The sequence below is a fragment of the Pseudophryne corroboree genome, chromosome 6, assembly GCF_028390025.1.
Source record: "Pseudophryne corroboree isolate aPseCor3 chromosome 6, aPseCor3.hap2, whole genome shotgun sequence".
Taxonomy (NCBI): domain Eukaryota; kingdom Metazoa; phylum Chordata; class Amphibia; order Anura; family Myobatrachidae; genus Pseudophryne; species Pseudophryne corroboree.
Genome location: NC_086449.1, coordinates 825,644,454 through 825,662,727, shown reverse-complemented (window position 1 = coordinate 825,662,727; position 18,274 = coordinate 825,644,454). Strand labels below are relative to the sequence as shown.

The window sequence follows — 18,274 nt, the reverse complement described above, 5'->3', positions numbered from 1 at the left end:
TAAATTGCAGTGTAGAAATAAAGCAGCCAGTGTTTACCCTGCACAGAAACAAAATAACCCACCCAAATCTAACTCTCTCTGCACATGTTACATCTGCCCCACCTGCACTGCACATGGTTTTGCCCATTACCTAACAAATTTGCTGCTGCGATCAACTCTGAATTACCCCCAAGGAAAGACAGATGCTGCGGGACAAGTAGAGACAGACGCGGCGGACAAGGAGAGACAGACGCGGCGGACAAGGAGAGACAGACGCGGCGGACAAGGAGAGACAGACACGGCGGACAAGGAGAGACAGACACTGCAGGACAAGGAGAGACAGACGCTGCGGGACAAGGAGAGACAGACGCTGCGGGACAAGGAGAGACAGACGCGGCGGACAAGGAGAGACAGACGCGGCGGGACAAGGAGAGACAGACAAGGGAACCGCAATGGAAGATGATCACAGGAAGCGCATGTATTACCTTGTGGTTCCCCCAGAGGCGCGCCAAACCATTGGGGTCCATGATTCGGAAAACCATTGACTCCTTATCTTCCCAGCGGATAAAGTTTTCGTATCTGATGTCAGACAGGAGCTGGTATACATAATCCCAGAGCAGGCGGCAATCTGGAGCGAGGGGGAGACAACAGGTACAATCATGAAAAGATCAAATGCACGCACGCACGCACGCACGCACACACACACACACACACACACTAATATATACAAATGGCTGATCAGATATTTGCATCAATGAGCAGGTGTACCAACTACAAGCAAACCTCCTGTGCCAAATTCATACACCTACCTCAGCTATCCGTGGCAGTGGGATTATGTGCCACTTGTTCTAGTAACTTTTAGTTAAATCCCCTTATATATAAAACATACAAAGCTCAGCATGTAATGCAGGAGAACTTATAACCTCGTGTACCACAGTCAGACACCCAATACATCAGAAGCCTTGTAAAGGTTATGTAAAACGATGTGTTAGGTGTCTGACTGTGGTGTACGAGGTTGAAAGTTTGAGTCCTGAGTACGGCTTGCTACACAAGGTCTGGTTTAAATACAGGGGAATTTAAGTAAAAGTACACGTCTCCTGTATGTACAGGGGCCAATCAAATGAGCTGGTCTGCAGCTTGTCCTGTACCTAGAAACCCCCCCCTTTATGTGCCACCATCACTGTAGGGAACATGCAATAAAGTATTTACATAAAGGCAGACAGTAATCATTCCAAAACTGAAATGTTTTAAAATGAAACTTAGTTGTCCACATAATTTATTATTTCCTCTGCTCCCTACATCTGCACCCTATTCCGCATATCACGTTTCCCCCACTCCCTACACTCTGCAACATATATTTTACTAATCCCACATATTACATCGGTTCCCCCGATCCCTACACTAATATTTCTACACATTCTACTAACACCAACATATTACACCAGGTCCCCCCGCTCCCTACACTCTGCAACATACAGAGCATCCGGAAAGTAATCACAGCGCTTCACTTTTTCCACATTTTGTTATGTTACAGCCTTATTCCAAAATTGAATAAATTAATTTTTCCCCTCAAAATTCTACACACAATACCCCATAATGACGACGTGAAAAAAGACTTTTGAGATTTTTGCAAATTAATAAAAAATAAAAAACGAAGAAATCACATGTACATAAGTATTCACAGCCTTTGCTCAATCCTTTGTTGATGCACCTTTGGAGGCAATTACAACCTCAAGTCTTTTTGACTATGATGCCACAAGGTTTGCACACCTATCTTTGGCCAGTTTCGCCCAATCCTCTTTGCAGCACCTATCAAGCTCCAGTAGGGAGGTGACCAAGAACACGATGGTCACTCTGTCAGAGCTACAGCATTCCTCTGTGGAGAGAGGAGAACCTTCCAGAAGGACAGAAGGAGTGGCTTCAGGACAACTCTGTGAATGGCCTTGAGTGGCCCAGCCAGAGCCCAGACTTGAATCCGAATTAACATCTCTGGAGAGATCTGAAAATGGCTGTGCACCGACGCTTCCCATCCAACCTGATGGAGCTTGAGAGAATGGGCGAAACTGCCCAAAGATAGGTGTGCCAAGCTTGTGGCATCATATTCAAAGAGACTTGTAGGGCATTCCCTACACTAATATTGCTACACAATCTACTAACATACATATACCACACCGACTCCCCCGTTCCATACACTAATATCTCTACACATTCTACTAACCCCACACATCACTCAGAGCCCCCCACTCCCTACACATTCTACTAACATACATATACCACACCGACTCCCCGTTCCCTACACTAATATCTCTACACATTCTACTAACATACATATATCACACTGACTCCCACGTTCCCTACACTAATTTCTCTACACATTCTACTAACATACATATATATCACACCGATTCCCCTGTTCCCTACACTAATTTCTCTACACATTCTACTAACATACATATATCACACCGACTCCCACGTTCCCTACACTAATATCTCTACATATTCTACTAACATACATATATATCACACCGATTCCCCTGTTCCCTACACTAATTTCTCTACACATTCTACTAACATACATATATCACACCGACTCCCACGTTCCCTACACTACTATCTCTACACATTCTACTAATCCCCGCATATAACACTGACTCACCTGCTCCCTACACTAATATCTCTATATATTCTACTAACCCCACATACCACACCGGATCCCCTGCTCCTTACACACTCTACTAATCCATCATTACACAGTCTTTCACACCCTACACTAATATCTTGATACATTCTACTAACAACCATATATCACACCGGTTCTCCTGCTCTCTACTCTAATATCTCTACAACTTCTACTAACATTTATATATCTTGCAGACTCCCCTGCTCCCTACACTAATATCTCTATACATTTCACTAACTACCGCATATCACACCGGGTTCCCTGCTCCCTACACTAACACCCACATATCACACCGATTCCCCCACTCCCTACCCTTATATCTCTACACATTCTACTAACACCCATATATCACAACGAGCCCCCCACTCGATACACTAATATCTCTACACATTCTACTAACATACATATACCACATTGAGCCCCCCACTCCCTACACCAATATCGCAACACATTCTACTAATCCCCACATATCACACCGAGCCCCCCATTCCCTACACATTCTACTAACACCCATATATCACAACGAGCCCCCCACTACCTACACTAATATCTCTACACATTCTATTAACATACATATATCACAATGAGCTCCCCCCACTCCCTACACTAATAGCTCTACAAATTCTACTAATCCCCACATATCACAATGAGTCACCCACACTAATATCGCAACACATTCTACTAACACCCATATATAACAACAAGCCCCCCACTCCCTACACTAATATCTCTACACATTCTACTAACACCCATATATCACAACGAACCCTCCACTAATAGCTCTACATATTCTACTAACACCCATACATTACAACGAGCCCCCCACTCCCTACACTAATATCTCTACACATTCTATTAACATACATATATCGCAACGAGCTCCCCCCACTCCCTACAATAAGATCTCTACAAATTCTACTAATCCCCACATATCATAACGAGACCCCACACTAATATCGCAACACATTCTACTAACACCCATATATCACACCGAGCCCCCCATTCCCTACACTAATATCGCAATACATTCTACTAACACCCATATACCACAACAAGCCCCCCACTCCCTACACTAATATCTCTACATATCCTATAAAAATACATATTTCACAACGAGCCCCCCACTCCCTACACTGATATCTCTACACATTCTATTAACATACATATATCACACAGGGTCCCCTGCTCCCTACACTAATATCTCTACACATTCTACTAACCCCCATATATCACAACGAGCCCCCCACTCCCTACACTAATATCGCAACACATTCTACTAACACCCATATATCACAACGAGCCCCCCACTCCCTACACTAATATCGCAACACATTCTACTAACACCCATATATCACGAGCCCCCCACTCCCTACACTAATATCTCTACATATATCACACAGGGTCCCCTGCTCCCTACACTAAAATCTCTACACAACGGCCCTCATTCCGAGTTGTTCGCTCGCAAGCTGCTTTTAGCAGCATTGCACACGCTAAGCCGCCGCCTACTGGGAGTGAATCTTAGCTTAGCAGAATTGCGAACGAAAGATTCTCAAAATTGCGAATAGAAATTTCTTAGCAGTTTCTGAGTAGCTCGACACTTACTCTGCCACTGCGTTCAGTTCAGTCAGTTTCGTTCCTGGTTTGACGTCACAAACACACCCAGCGTTCGCCCAGACACTCCCCCGTTTCTCCAGCCACTCCCGCGTTTTTCCCAGAAACGGCAGCGTTTTTTCACACACACCCATAAAACGGTCAGTTTCCGCCCAGAAACACCCACTTCCTGTCAATCACACTCCGATCATCAGAACGAAGAAAAAACCTCGTAATGCCGTGAGTAAAATATCAAACTTCTTAGCAAATTTAGTTGACGCAGCCGCAGTGCGAACATTGCGCATGCTCAGTTGCCGAAAATCGCACCGATGCGAAGAAAAATAACAAGCGAACAACTCGGAATGAGGGCCATTCTACTAACATACATATATCACACAGGGTCCCCTGCTCCCTACACTAATATCTCTACACATTCTACTAACCCCCATATATCACAACAAGCCCCCCACTCCCTACACTAATATCGCAACACATTCTCTTAACATACATATTTCACAACGAGCCCCCCACTGATATCTCTACACATTCTCTTAACATACATATATCACACAGGGTCCCCTGCTCCCTACACTAATATCTCTACACATTCTACTAACATAAATAATAATAATAATAATTTTATTTATATAGCGCTCTTTCTCCAATAGGACCCAAGGCGCTTAACAGATACATAGCATAATATAGTACAGAAAATAATGAAGTACATTTTCATAAAATACAGAAGCATGAAGATACTAAAAGGGACATTATGGAAATGCTTGAGTAAACAGAAAAGTCTTGAGTCTACTTTTGAAGGATTCTATAGTTGGGGCCTCTCGCACTGTGCGGGGAAGTGAGTTCCATAGAGTCGGAGCCGCATGACTAAAAGCTCGACCCCCAGATGAATTACGGTAGATTCTAGGTACTGCTAAAAGTCCTTCATCTACAGATCGCAGTAATAGATTGGGGCAGTATGGGGTCAGAAGCTGTTTCAGGTACCTTGGGCCTTGGTCATGTAATGCTTTGAAACTCAGTAAGCCAATCTTGAAGATGATTTGCTATCTTACAGGCAGCCAGTGAAGGGAGTAGAGGATGGGTGTTATGTGGCTAGAACGGGGCTGGTTGGTTAATAGCCTGGCAGCTGTGTTTTGCACCAGCTGTAAGCGTTGCAATTCTTTTGCTGGTAGACCAAGGTAGAGGGCATTACAGTAGTCTAAACGAGATGATACAAATGCATGGATGACTTTTGGCATATCATCTGAGGGAATTAAGTGCTTGATTCTGGCTATGTTCCTCAGGTGAAAGAATGAGGATTTGATTGTGGCTGATATCTGATGTTTAAGTGTCAAGCCACCATCCAGGACAACGCCAAGATTCCGCACACGATCACTGGTCTGTAATTCTGAATCCCCGAGTGTAAGTCCAGTTGGTTGGCTATGCTGCAGTCTTGTCCTTTGATGTTGCGGTCGTATCATAAGGACCTCTGTTTTATCCGGGTTCAGTCGCAGCCAACTGGCGCTCATCCACTCCTGTAGTTCAGCTAGACAGCCATTTAGGGTTGCTATTGGGTTATCAGTGCCCGGAGCAAAGGACAAGTACAGTTGTGTATCATCTGCATAGCAGTGGTAGACCAGGCCATGGCGCCTGATTATTTCGCCCAATGGGAGCATGTATACTGCAAAAAGCATGGGGGATAGTATAGAACCTTGTGGGACACCACAGGGCAATGGTACTGGTGGTGATGAGTATAATCCAGATGATACTCTCTGTGACCTGCCTGTGAGAAATTATTTGAACCAGCTTAGGACTGTGCCATCCAGACCACAGAAATGTATCAGTCGCTCAATCAGAATCCCATGGTCCACTGTATCAAATGCTGCCGAGAGATCCAGAAGGATTAATATTGAACAGTCACCTCTGTCTTTTGCCATCAGAAGATCATTTAACACACACACCAGGGCTGTTTCAGTGCTATGTCTTCTCCTGAATCCTGATTGGAATGGATCATAAATATCATGGGTTGTCAGGCGGGTTTCCAGTTGATTTGCAACCACTTTCTCAATAACCTTTCCTAGGAAGGAAGGTTTGATACCGGTCTGTAGTTGGTCATGCAGTCGGGATCTAAATTAGGTTTTTTAAGAAGCGGTCTAACAATTGCTTCCTTTAGGGGTCCAGGAAAAATGCCTGTCTGCAAAGAGCAATGAACAATTTTTGTAAAGACAGGACCAATTATATCCATACAACCTATTAGAAGCTTGGTTGAGGCTGGGTCCAGATCACAGGTGGTGGGACGCAAAATCCGAGCAATTTCAGCAGTGTCCTTTACATCCACTGGATCAAAGCTGGTCCATGAAGGCAGGTAGCTTATATTGGCAGGCTTTGTAGTTTGGCACTCCTTTGATGGCACTGTGGAGATTCCAGCCTGGATGGTGGATATTTTATCTGCGAAGAAGTTTGCAAACTCGTTGCATCTTGCCTGGGAGAGGGTCTCATCAGTCTGCAGGCATGCTGGCTTGCAAAGCATCTCCACTGTGCGGAAAAGTTGAGCTGGCCTATTGTTTGCTGCTGTGATCTCATTTGACAGGAACTGTGCTTTCTTACGAGTGATTGTCGATTGATATTCTACGTTATGCTTTATTAGTTTTATTTTGTCATCCACTAGGATAGTCTTCCTCCATCGTCTTTCCAGTCTACGCCCCCTTTTCTTGAGCTCACTAACACTGTTGTCGAACCATGGAGCTTGACGTTGTGGTTTGCGAGGTCTTATACGCACAGGGGCGATAATATCAATTGCAGCCATAACAACCCTATTATAATAACGGACTAGGGAACAGGGATCTTCACAGGCACCCAGTATAGCAGAGAGATCCAGATTTGCTGCAAGAGCCTGGGGAGTCATACCCCTCCTTGGACGATACCTGGTCAACTTCACGGGCAGAGATCTTATTTGAGGGGTTGCAACTGAGAACCAGAGGGAGTAGTGGTCTGACCAGATGACTGGGTTTATTTTTAGGTCAGTGACTTCTAATCCAATCTGAAAGACAAGGTCCAGAGTGTGACCGCTTTTATGTGTGGCAGAAGGAATGACCTGTGTGAAGCCCAGACCATTCATTGTGCACAGGAGGTCTTGGCCAAGGCATGAGAGCTCATCATCCACCCATGCATTGAAATCCCCAAGGATGAGCCATCTTTGATGTTCCAGAACCAGGCCAGCGACAGTGTCTGCAATTTCTTGTAGAAATATCTTTCCATCTCCAGGTGGCCGGTAAATGAGAAGTACTCTGAAACCTAATCCTGTCGAACTCCGGGCAGCAATGCACTCAAATAAGCGAGTAGTTTCAATAGGGTGGACCCTAAGTTTAAGTTCTTTTTTGAAGCAGAAGCATACATATATCACACAGGGTCCACTGCTCCCTACACATTCTACTAACATACATATATCACACAAGGTCCCCTGTTCCCTACACTAATATCTCTACACATTCTACTAACCCCCATATATCACAACGAGCCCCCCACTCCCTACACTAATATCGCAACACATTCTATTAACATACATATTTCACAAAGAGCCCCCCACTCCCTACACTGATATCTCTACACATTCTATTAACATACATATATCACACAGGGTCCCCTGCTCCCTACACTAATATCTCTACACATTCTACTAACCCCCATATATCACAACGAGCCCTCCACTCCCTACACTAATATCGCAACACATGCTACTAACATACATATATCACACAGGGTCACCTGCTCCCTACACTAATATCTCTACACATTCTACTAACATACATATATCACACAGGGTCCCCTGCTCCCTACACTAATATCTCTACACATTCTACTAACACCCATATACCACAACAAACCCCCCACTCCCTACACTAATATCTCTTCACATTCTACTAACATACATATATCACACAGGGTCACCTGCTCCCTACACTAATATCTCTACACATTCTACTAACATACATATAATCACACAGGGTCCCCTGCTCCCTACACTAATATCTCTACACATTCTACTAACATACATATATCACACAGGGTCCCGTGCTCCCTACACTAATATCTCTACGCATTCTACTAACACACATATCACAACGAGCTCCCCACTCCCTACATGAATATCGCAACACATTCTACTAACACCCATAGACCACAACAAGCCCCCCACTCCCTACACTAATATCTCTACACATTCTAACACCCATATATCACAACGAGCCCCCCACTCCCTACACTAATATCTCTACACATTCTATTAACATACATATTTCACAATGAGACCCCCACTCCCTACACTAACAACTCTACACATTCTACTAACCCCCATATATCACAACGAGCCTTCCACTCCCTACACTAATATCTCTACACATTCTACTAACCCCACATATCACACCGAGCCCCCCACTCCCTACACTAATATCTCTACACATTCTACTAACACCCATATACCACAACAAGCCCCCCACTCCCTATACTAATATCTCTACACGTTCTATTAACATACATATTTCACAATGAGCCCCCCACTCCCTACACTGATATCTCTACACATTCTATTAACATACATATAATCACACAGGGTCCCCTGCTCCCTAAACTAATATCTCTACACATTCTACTAACCCCCATATATCACAACGAGCCCCGCACTCCCTACACTAATATCGCAACACAATCTATTAACATACATATTTCACAAAGAGCCCCCCACTCCCTACACTGATATCTCTACACATTCTATTAACATACATATATCACACAGGGTCCCCTGCTCCCTACACTAATATCTCTACACATTCTACTAACACCCATATATCACAACAAACCCCCCACTCCCTACACTAATATCTCTACACATTCTACTAACATACATATATCACACAGGGTCACCTGCTCCCTACACTAATATCTCTCTCTACTAATCCCCACATATCACACCGAGCCCCCCACTCTCTACACTAATATCGCAACACATACGACTAACACCCATATATCACAATGATCCCCCCACTCCATACACTAATATCGCTACACATTCTACTAACATACATATACCACATCGACTCCCCCGTTCCCTACACTAATATCTCTACACATTCTACTAACACCCATATATCACACAGTGTCCCCTGCTCCCTACACTAATATCTCTACACATTCTACTAACACACATATATCACAACGAGCCCCCCATTCCCTACACTAATCTCTACACATTCTACTAACACCCATATATCACAACAAACCCCCCACTCCCTACATGAATATCGCAACACATTCTACTAACACCCATATATCACACTGACTCCCACGTTCCCTACACTAATTTCTCTACACATTCTACTAACACCCATATATCACACAGGGTCCCCTGCTCCCTACACTAATATCTCTACACATTCTACTAACACACATATATCACAACGAGCCCCCCATTCCCTACACTAATCTCTACACATTCTACTAACACCCATATATCACAACAAACCCCCTACTCCCTACATGAATATCGCAACACATTCTACTAACACCCATATATCACACAGGGTCACCTGCTCCCTACACTAATATCTCTACACATTCTACTAACATACATATATCACACAGGGTCCACTGCTCCCTACACTAATATCTCTCTCTACTAATCCCCACATATCACACCGAGCCCCCCACTCTCTCCATAATATCGCAACACATACGACTAACACCCATATACCACAACAAGCCCCCCACTCCCTACACTAATATCTCTACACATCCTATTAAAATACATATTTCACAACGAGCCCCCCACTCCCTACACTGATATCTCTACACATTCTACTAACATACATATATCACACAGGGTCCCCTGCTCCCTACACTATTATCTCTACACATTCTACTAACATACATATATCACACAGGGTCCCCTGCTCCCTACACTAATATCTCTACACATTCTACTAACCCCCATATATCACAACGAGCCCTCCACTCCCTACACTAATATCGCAACACATTCTACTAACACACATATATCACAACGAGCCCCTCACTCCCTACACTAATATCGCAACACATTCTACTAACACCCATATGTCATAACGAGCCTCCCACTCCCTACACTAATATCTCTACACATTCTACTAACACCCATATATCACACAGGGTCCCCTGCTCCCTACACTAATATCTCTACACATTCTACTAACACCCATATACCACACCGACTCCCCCGTTCCCTACACTAATATCTCTACACATTCTACTAACACCCATATATCACAACAAACCCCCCACTCCCTACACTAACATCTCTACACATTCTACTAACATACATATATCACACAGGGTCCCCTGCTCCCTACACTAATATCTCTACACATTCTACTAACATACATATATCACACAGGGTCCCCTGCTCCCTACACTAATATCTCTACACATTCTACTAACCCCCATATATCACAACGAGCCCTCCACTCCCTACACTAATATCGCAACACATTCTACTAACACACATATATCACAACGAGCCCCTCACTCCCTACACTAATATCGCAACACATTCTACTAACACCCATATATCACAACAAGCCCCCCACTCCCTACACTAATATCGCTACACATTCTACTAACACACATATATCACGAGCCCCCCACTCCCTACACTAATATCTCTACACATTCTACTAACATACATATATCACACAGGGTCCCCTGCTCCCTACACTAACAACTCTACACATTCTACTAACACACATATCACAACGAGCCCCCCACTCCCTACATGAATATTGCAACACATTCTACTAACACCCATATATCACACTGACTCCCACGTTCCCTACACTAATTTCTCTACACATTCTACTAACACCCATATATCACACAGGGTCCCCTGCTCCCTACACTAATATCTCTACACATTCTACTAACACACATATCACAACGAGCCCCCCATTCCTTACACTAATCTCTACACATTCTACTAACACCCATATATCACAACAAACCCCCCACTCCCTACACTAATATCTCTACACATTCTACTAACATACATATATCACACAGGGTCCCCTGCTCCCTACACTAATATCTCTACACATTCTACTAACATACATATATCACACAGGGTCCCCTGCTCCCTACACTAATATCTCTCTCTACTAATCCCCACATATCACACCGAGCCCCCCACTCTCAACACTAATATCGCAACACATACGACTAACACCCATATATCACAATGAGCTCTCTACACTAATATCTCTACACATTCTACTAACATACATATACCACACCGACTCCCCCGTTCCCTACACTAATATCTCTACACATTCTACTAACACCCATATATCATAACGAGCCCCCCACTCCCTACACTAATATCTCTACACATTCTACTAACACCCATATATCACACAGGGTCCCCTGCTCCCTACACTAATATCTCTACACATTCTACTAACACCATATATCACACAGACTCCCCCGTTCCCTACACTAATATCTCTACACATTCTACTGACACCCATATATCACACCGACTCACCCGTTCCCTACACTAATATCTCTACACATTCTACTAACACCCATATATCACAACGAGCCCCCCACTCCCTACACTAATATCTCTACACATTCTACTAACACCCATATATCACAACGAGCCCCCCACTCCCTACACTAACATCTCTACACATTCTACTAACCCCACACACTTACAAGTAAACACCCCCCCCAATATCTTACATGGCCCTGGCACGCTCAGATATGGATGCAGCCTACGTACCGGCTATTCTTCCCATGGGCATGACCTGCTCCTCGGGTGGTGAGATAGAGACCATGACGTGATTCATGTACGCCAGCTCCTCTCTGTGAGATAAGTTCATGGGTTTGCCCTCTCGCTGCTGCCCGTCATCTGCTCCCAGCCGCGGCTGCTTAAATTCCACAGGGTGGCGCGGATTGAGAAGTAGCGGGTGCATGATAGGGCTGGGCATAAGCTGGATGACCCGCGGGTTCTCTTGGCGCGGGCTGCTGGATTTGGGGAGTGATTCGGCAGAGCAGTGGTTGGCATCAGCAGGGGACACGGATAAGGGGTAAGGGTCCTGGGTGTGGTGGTTGGTTTCACTTTGCAAGCGGTGGAGGCGCTCAGCGGGGGAGGGGCGACGGAGGTTGCTGTCCAGCGGTGAGCGCAGTGGGCGGCTCTCAGGGTCTGGGGAGGGGTGGTGGTTAGAAGAAAGGGGGGAGAGGGTTCGATGCCGCAGCTCTATAGTGGGGGTATTCTGCGGGTGGACATCGGAGGGCGGTCTCGGGGGTCTGTGTTGGAGGTGATCTGGGGGCAAAAACAAACATACAAAATATTAAAGGGAGAAATAAAATCACCAATTCCTCCCGTCATTGTGCAGAGTGCTCTGCAGTCAGGAGAGAGATACAGTCGCTCCGCAGATGCGCCACAGCGGCCACATACCGGCAGCACTTACCGTCATGATGGTTGTGGGGCAGCATAACCTCGGGCTGGCTGTGGAAAGAGTTTCCAGTGTGATATACAGATGAGTGCGCCGGGCGGGGCTTCCGGTGTCGCAGGATGTGCTGCAGAACCTCGTACAAAACATCACCTGCACCGCAAGAGCTGCGTTACTTTTATATGCACACAACACTCACTGCAATATCTACACACACACACACACACACACACACACACACACACACACACACACACACACACACACACACACACACACAATCTAATACACACAGGGTCTAATATAACAGCAGAGATTGCATGATCTCACATATACAAGGACAGGATTGTATTTACCATATAGGCAAACCGAGCAGGGTCTCCCAGCAGCACAGAGTATATCAGGAGAGGAGTGATGTGTCAGTGAGGACAGGGCTGCATGTGACAGGGGCAGTGACATGATGTGAGGAGGGGAATGGAGGCAGCAGGAAGCCACAGTCAGAGTTATATAGTGGGAGGAGCAGGATCTCCAGCAGCACAGAGTATATCAGGAGATGAGTGATGTGTCAGTGAGGACAGGGCTGCATGTGACAGGGGCAGTGACATGATGTGAGGAGGGGAATGGAGGCAGCAGGAAGCCACAGACTGAGGTTATATAGTGGGAGGAGCAGGGTCCCCAGCAGCACAGAGTGTATCAGGAGAGGAGTGATGTGTCAGTGAGGACAGGGCTGCATGTGACAGGGGCAGTGACATGATGTGAGGAGGGGAATGGAGGCAGCAGGAAGCCACAGACTGTGAGTTATATAGTGGGAGGAGCAGGGTCCCCCAGCAGCACAGAGTGTATCAGGAGATGAATGATGTGTCAGTGAGGACAGGGCTGCATGTGACAGGGGCAGTGACATGATGTGAGGAGGGGAATGGAGGCAGCAGGAAGCCACAGACTGAGAGCTATATAGTGGGAGGAGCAGGGCCCCCAGCAGCACAGAGTATATCAGGAGGTGAGGTATGTGTCAGTGAGGACAGGGCTGCATGTGACAGGGGCAGTGACATGATGTGAGGAGGGGAATGGAGGCAGCAGGAAGCCACAGACTGAGAGTTATATAGTGGGAGGAGCAGGGTCCCCAGCAGCACAGAGTATATCAGGAGATGAGTGATGTGTCAGTGAGGACAGGGCTGCATGTGACAGGGGCAGTGACATGATGTGAGGAGGGGAATGGAGGCAGCAGGAAATCACAGACTGAGAGTTATATAGTGGAAGGAGCAGGGTCCCCAGCAGCACAGAGTATATCAGGAGATGAGTGATGTGTCAATGTTTTTGTTTTTTTCACCTGAGTGAGGCAGGCAAAAAAAAAATCAAAGATAAAATGCTTCATTTTCACGATCCCAAAAACACATTGGTCTGGGAACTAATCCCGGTTACTATGTGTTTTCTCCGGAAAAAGGGTAATTTTTGGGAGGAAAAAAAAATAGGTGCTTTAATTGATTTGTCCGAAAACACCCCCCATAAATTGTGGTAAAAGCCAATTTATTTCTTCTGAGAAATTATTGTGGCCAGTTTATTACCCCACATGAGAGTAGTAATGACTTTGGATGGAAGGGCTCTGTATGTGGTGTGCACCATTGCTCATTGCGTCTATATTTATAATAGAATCAGGTTACATACTACAGTATTATATAACGCCCCATAGGGGGCGCCAAAGTAGAATGAAATACAAATGTATTTTTCCTGATTACTGCTCTCCAACTGTCTGGCAGCTAAACGGTTATTTTTCATTAAAATGCATACGCCTAGTGGTCAATCCAATTACCAGCGACTGCAGCACAGGTGTAAGTGTGGCTGTATGACGCACTTACAGTACCGCCAGACTCGCACAGGACTGCGTACAAAAATCTGCCAATCTGTGGTGAGATCGGGCCACGAGGGAGGCGAATCGCGATGCTGTTGCTGGCGTTTAGACGCGGCTGTAACGGCAACTTGCCCCCTTTGCAGGTAACTGGATTGACCCCCAAGAGTCTATGAGTCTGCTAAAGCGAATCAGTTGCCCATAGACTGTGCTAGAAAAATGACAGCTAGAAGCTGATTGGTTTGTTGCTCTAACGTCTTTGATCCGGCCAGAAATGGCGCACATATATGTGAAATCACCTGAGTGCGGGCAGCGGTACCGGAAGTCTTCCTTGGTAAGCAGCAGCAAGGCTTTGCCATTCATCTCGAATGTGTTATTCTCGATCGGGTGCAGGGAGAACTCGCTCTCCGCCCAGCGCAGCCACTGACACACGTCGTCCCGCGACCAATGCGAGGGGGGGAGACCTGCAACCAATAGAATCAGTTAGTTGTTTGCGCTTCACGCGCCTCCCCCTCTAGTAGGGGATTGGACTCTGGTGTTGCGCCAGATCTGTCAGCTGCGCAACATTATATATTTTTTGGGGGTGTATAAAGCGCCTAGGGATGTACAATGCGTCCGACGCTGTATCACCCCTCACTCCATATTATCAGTGTTAGACACATACAAAGGAGTAGGGTCTATTCACGATGCAGTGAAAAGAGTGGAGACGTTGCCCATGGCAACCAATCAGCTGCTCTGTTCAATTGTATAGTACGTAAATCATAGATATTACTTCAATGCTGATTGGTTGCCATGGGCAACATCTCCACTGGATCACTTCTCCACACTTATCACTGCTTCATGAATAGAGCCCTATGTGAGAGATACAGGGTATGACATCCTATTAGTAAATTGCTGGGGAGGAGTGCCAGCTGCCCCGCACTGCACCTCATCTCTCCAGGAAGCTCCTGTTTGGAGGAGGAAATTTCCTGTGGTCAAACAGACATGTCTGTGAGCTGTTATCACACAGCGCAGCCCCAGTCAGACACCCCGGTGTCCATGGCAACCACATGAAAACACAGCCTTAACCAGGAGCCGTAACTCTGACGGTTGCTGGAGCTCAGGGCTTAACCGTTTGCACCAGGAGATGATGAAAGCTGGGCCGTAATAAGCATATAATGATCTGTACACAAGCCACAATGCATACACAATCTAACATATGTAAATGATATGTGTCTGCAGATAGAGACGCCACACATTCATTTTTCTGCCATAGATACTATAGAACTCTGCCCAGTAACACCAAACGCATATGTAATGCGCTTGCATAGTCACATCTGAGGACACACATGTAGCGGGCCCCGGAATAGATAACTTGTGGGGGCCCCACCAATATAATGGTCAATAAGATACAGTGGTAATGTAATTACAAAGTATAATGTGTAAATGCTCCTAAACACACTGTAGTGCCCCCAATGCACATTATGCCACACAGTGACCCCAGTTAACATTATGCCACAGTGCCCCCTGTAATGGTGATATAGCTGTGGGGGGAGGGGGGGGTGGGGCTGACCTGCTGTTAATCCAGCCCTTCTCCCGAAAGAAATAGAATATTAGGTTTTATAAGGCAGAGGATGCAGAACCCAGACACAAAACAAAACGAGACCCATCTAGTATCTGCATACAGTGTCAGCCTCTGGCATGCTGGATCCTGTAGTTCCACAACAAGAAATCTACCTCCTCTGCCGTCTAAACAGCCATATATAATCGTATGTGTGTGTTTGTATATATAAGTATAGATTTTTGTCCCCAGTTAGTTATGTTATGCAGAGTACGGACAGAGCGTAGCGGGCAAGGCCAGTTTCTTCTGCACATACAGATGGCCGGGCGGGCGCAGTAGGCCCATAACATGAATACATGATTTTGGTGGTGTTACATTTGGATGCATGCTTCGGCCCTCCAGCTGCTGTTGAACTACACATACCCGCATGCCTGGCTAGAGTTTTGCTATTTGGCGATGCTAAAACTGTTGCAGGGCATGCTGGGATGTGTAGTTCAACAACAGCTGAAGGGCCAAAGCTTCCCATCCCTGATTTAGGTAATCTCTGTTACTTAAGACCAATATGTGTGATAGGCCCTAATACATAGAGGCCCGCCACCCACCCTGGCTGCTGCCTCACAGAACGAGGAACCCGTAGATTTGGCACAGTGCCTGGCTGGCTAGACCCACGCACGGTCACACCCAGATACATTATCAGCTGCGCTGGACCCGGGAAACTCCCCACGATCAGAGTATTATCCTCTGCCACCGGGTGGTCACGTGAGAAGGTTTCTCTTGAGGCAAACAGCTCTCCGCCGCCATGCCCCTCATATGACTGTATTACTATGTACACACTGCCTCGGGCATCACAGCTTTGGTGCTCCTGGGATAATTCATTACTGGCTATATCCTTTCATTCTGGGAATCAGATCCGGCCTGCGCTGTGGTTTTACAGATCTCTGCGCTCATCACCAGTCATCCCAGAGCGGGCGAAGGACCGTCACAGGTCATGGAGCTAAACTGGCGCATAGGTCACCCCAAAACGTGCGCAATTCCCCAGAGCAATCTGGTCCGCCATAGGCCTAAACCCAGACCCACGTGTATTACTAAGATATGGCAGTTTTACATTTATGTCTTTGAATGTTTTTAATAAAAAAAAAAAAAACATTCTAAGATGATGCTGTAACAGAATTACGGACACTTGTACACATGGGAATAGTATGTTAAGGTTTTCCTGTCCGGGGATTAGAAGGTTTGCGGTCCGGGGCTGAAGGGGTTCAGTCACCAGAGAACTTGCGGTCCGGGGCTGAAGGGGTTCAGTCACCAGAGAGCTTGCGGTCCGGGGCTGAAGGGGTTCAGTCACCAGAGAGCTTGCGGTCCGGGGCTGAAGGGGTTCAGTCACCAGAGAGAGAACAGATGTCCGATGGTGAATTTTATTCGGAATCCCATTAGGAAATGCAGGTTCCATCCAAGAAGTGTACGGCAGGAAACCTCAGCGGCCCACGCAGGGAATTCTTTCCACTTCACGTCCCCATGTAGGAAATTTCCCTTCTGCAGAGGATGGGGGGAGAAGGGTTTATGGGGACAGTCTCAGCCCAGGCTGGACTTCTGGAAGGGAACTACTTAACCACTTCTATAAACCGGTTCCGTGGGAACGTTCATCTTCTTTCTCTAACGATAATTCACAATCCCTATGAAAATGTTTCTGAGTTGAGCGTTATGATGTAATTAGTGCAGAGCAGTCCAAAGTCTCCATAGTGGAGGGCCGTAAACAGAGGCCCATTTATCAATGTGTGATCAAACTCGCTGTGAATGATAAAACACATTGCGTATGATAAGTGGTCCTCCAGCCAATCAGTAAGGGACTGGTGTGATAATCCGCAATGCGCAGATATATGAGTGCACGCAGATTTGCGAGAACCTGGCAATTCCGCCTGCCCGCACTTGGATGTATAGAACAGAGGAGGTATAATGAGGTATAATGCAGGCCACGTACAGTAACGGTGTGCTCGCTCAATTGTGAACACTCGCAGCCCATATGAATAAAACCAAAAGTGCATATTCCCCTAGGAGAGCTGAATCACCGGTGGGTGGTCTTCCGCAGGGGCGTCTGCAAATGGGCGCCGTTTGCCAACGCTCCGCAGACACACACTGGCGCTATCTCCATCGCTTCGGCACAGATTCTGCTC

The 18,274-nt window shown here is 46.1% G+C and overlaps 1 protein-coding gene across 2 annotated transcripts in view; it reads right to left on the bottom strand.

Annotated features, from left to right (window-relative positions):
- Nucleotides 1–18,274, bottom strand: part of ETV6 (ETS variant transcription factor 6) — a 63,381-nt gene that overhangs the window by 7,980 nt on the left and 37,127 nt on the right. The window contains exons 1-5 of one of the 2 annotated variants that reach the window (XM_063929259.1): nucleotides 15,494–15,548; nucleotides 14,866–15,030; nucleotides 12,742–12,876; nucleotides 12,051–12,593; nucleotides 465–607 (exon numbers count right to left, since the gene is read on the bottom strand). In XM_063929259.1, coding sequence (XP_063785329.1) covers nucleotides 465–607; nucleotides 12,051–12,593; nucleotides 12,742–12,876; nucleotides 14,866–14,929 — 885 coding nt within the window. In that variant the 5' untranslated portion in view covers nucleotides 14,930–15,030; nucleotides 15,494–15,548. Of the gene's footprint in view, nucleotides 1–464; nucleotides 608–12,050; nucleotides 12,594–12,741; nucleotides 12,877–14,865; nucleotides 15,031–15,493; nucleotides 15,549–18,274 lie in introns of those variants that run through there. The other variant, XM_063929258.1, reaches the window with a different exon arrangement.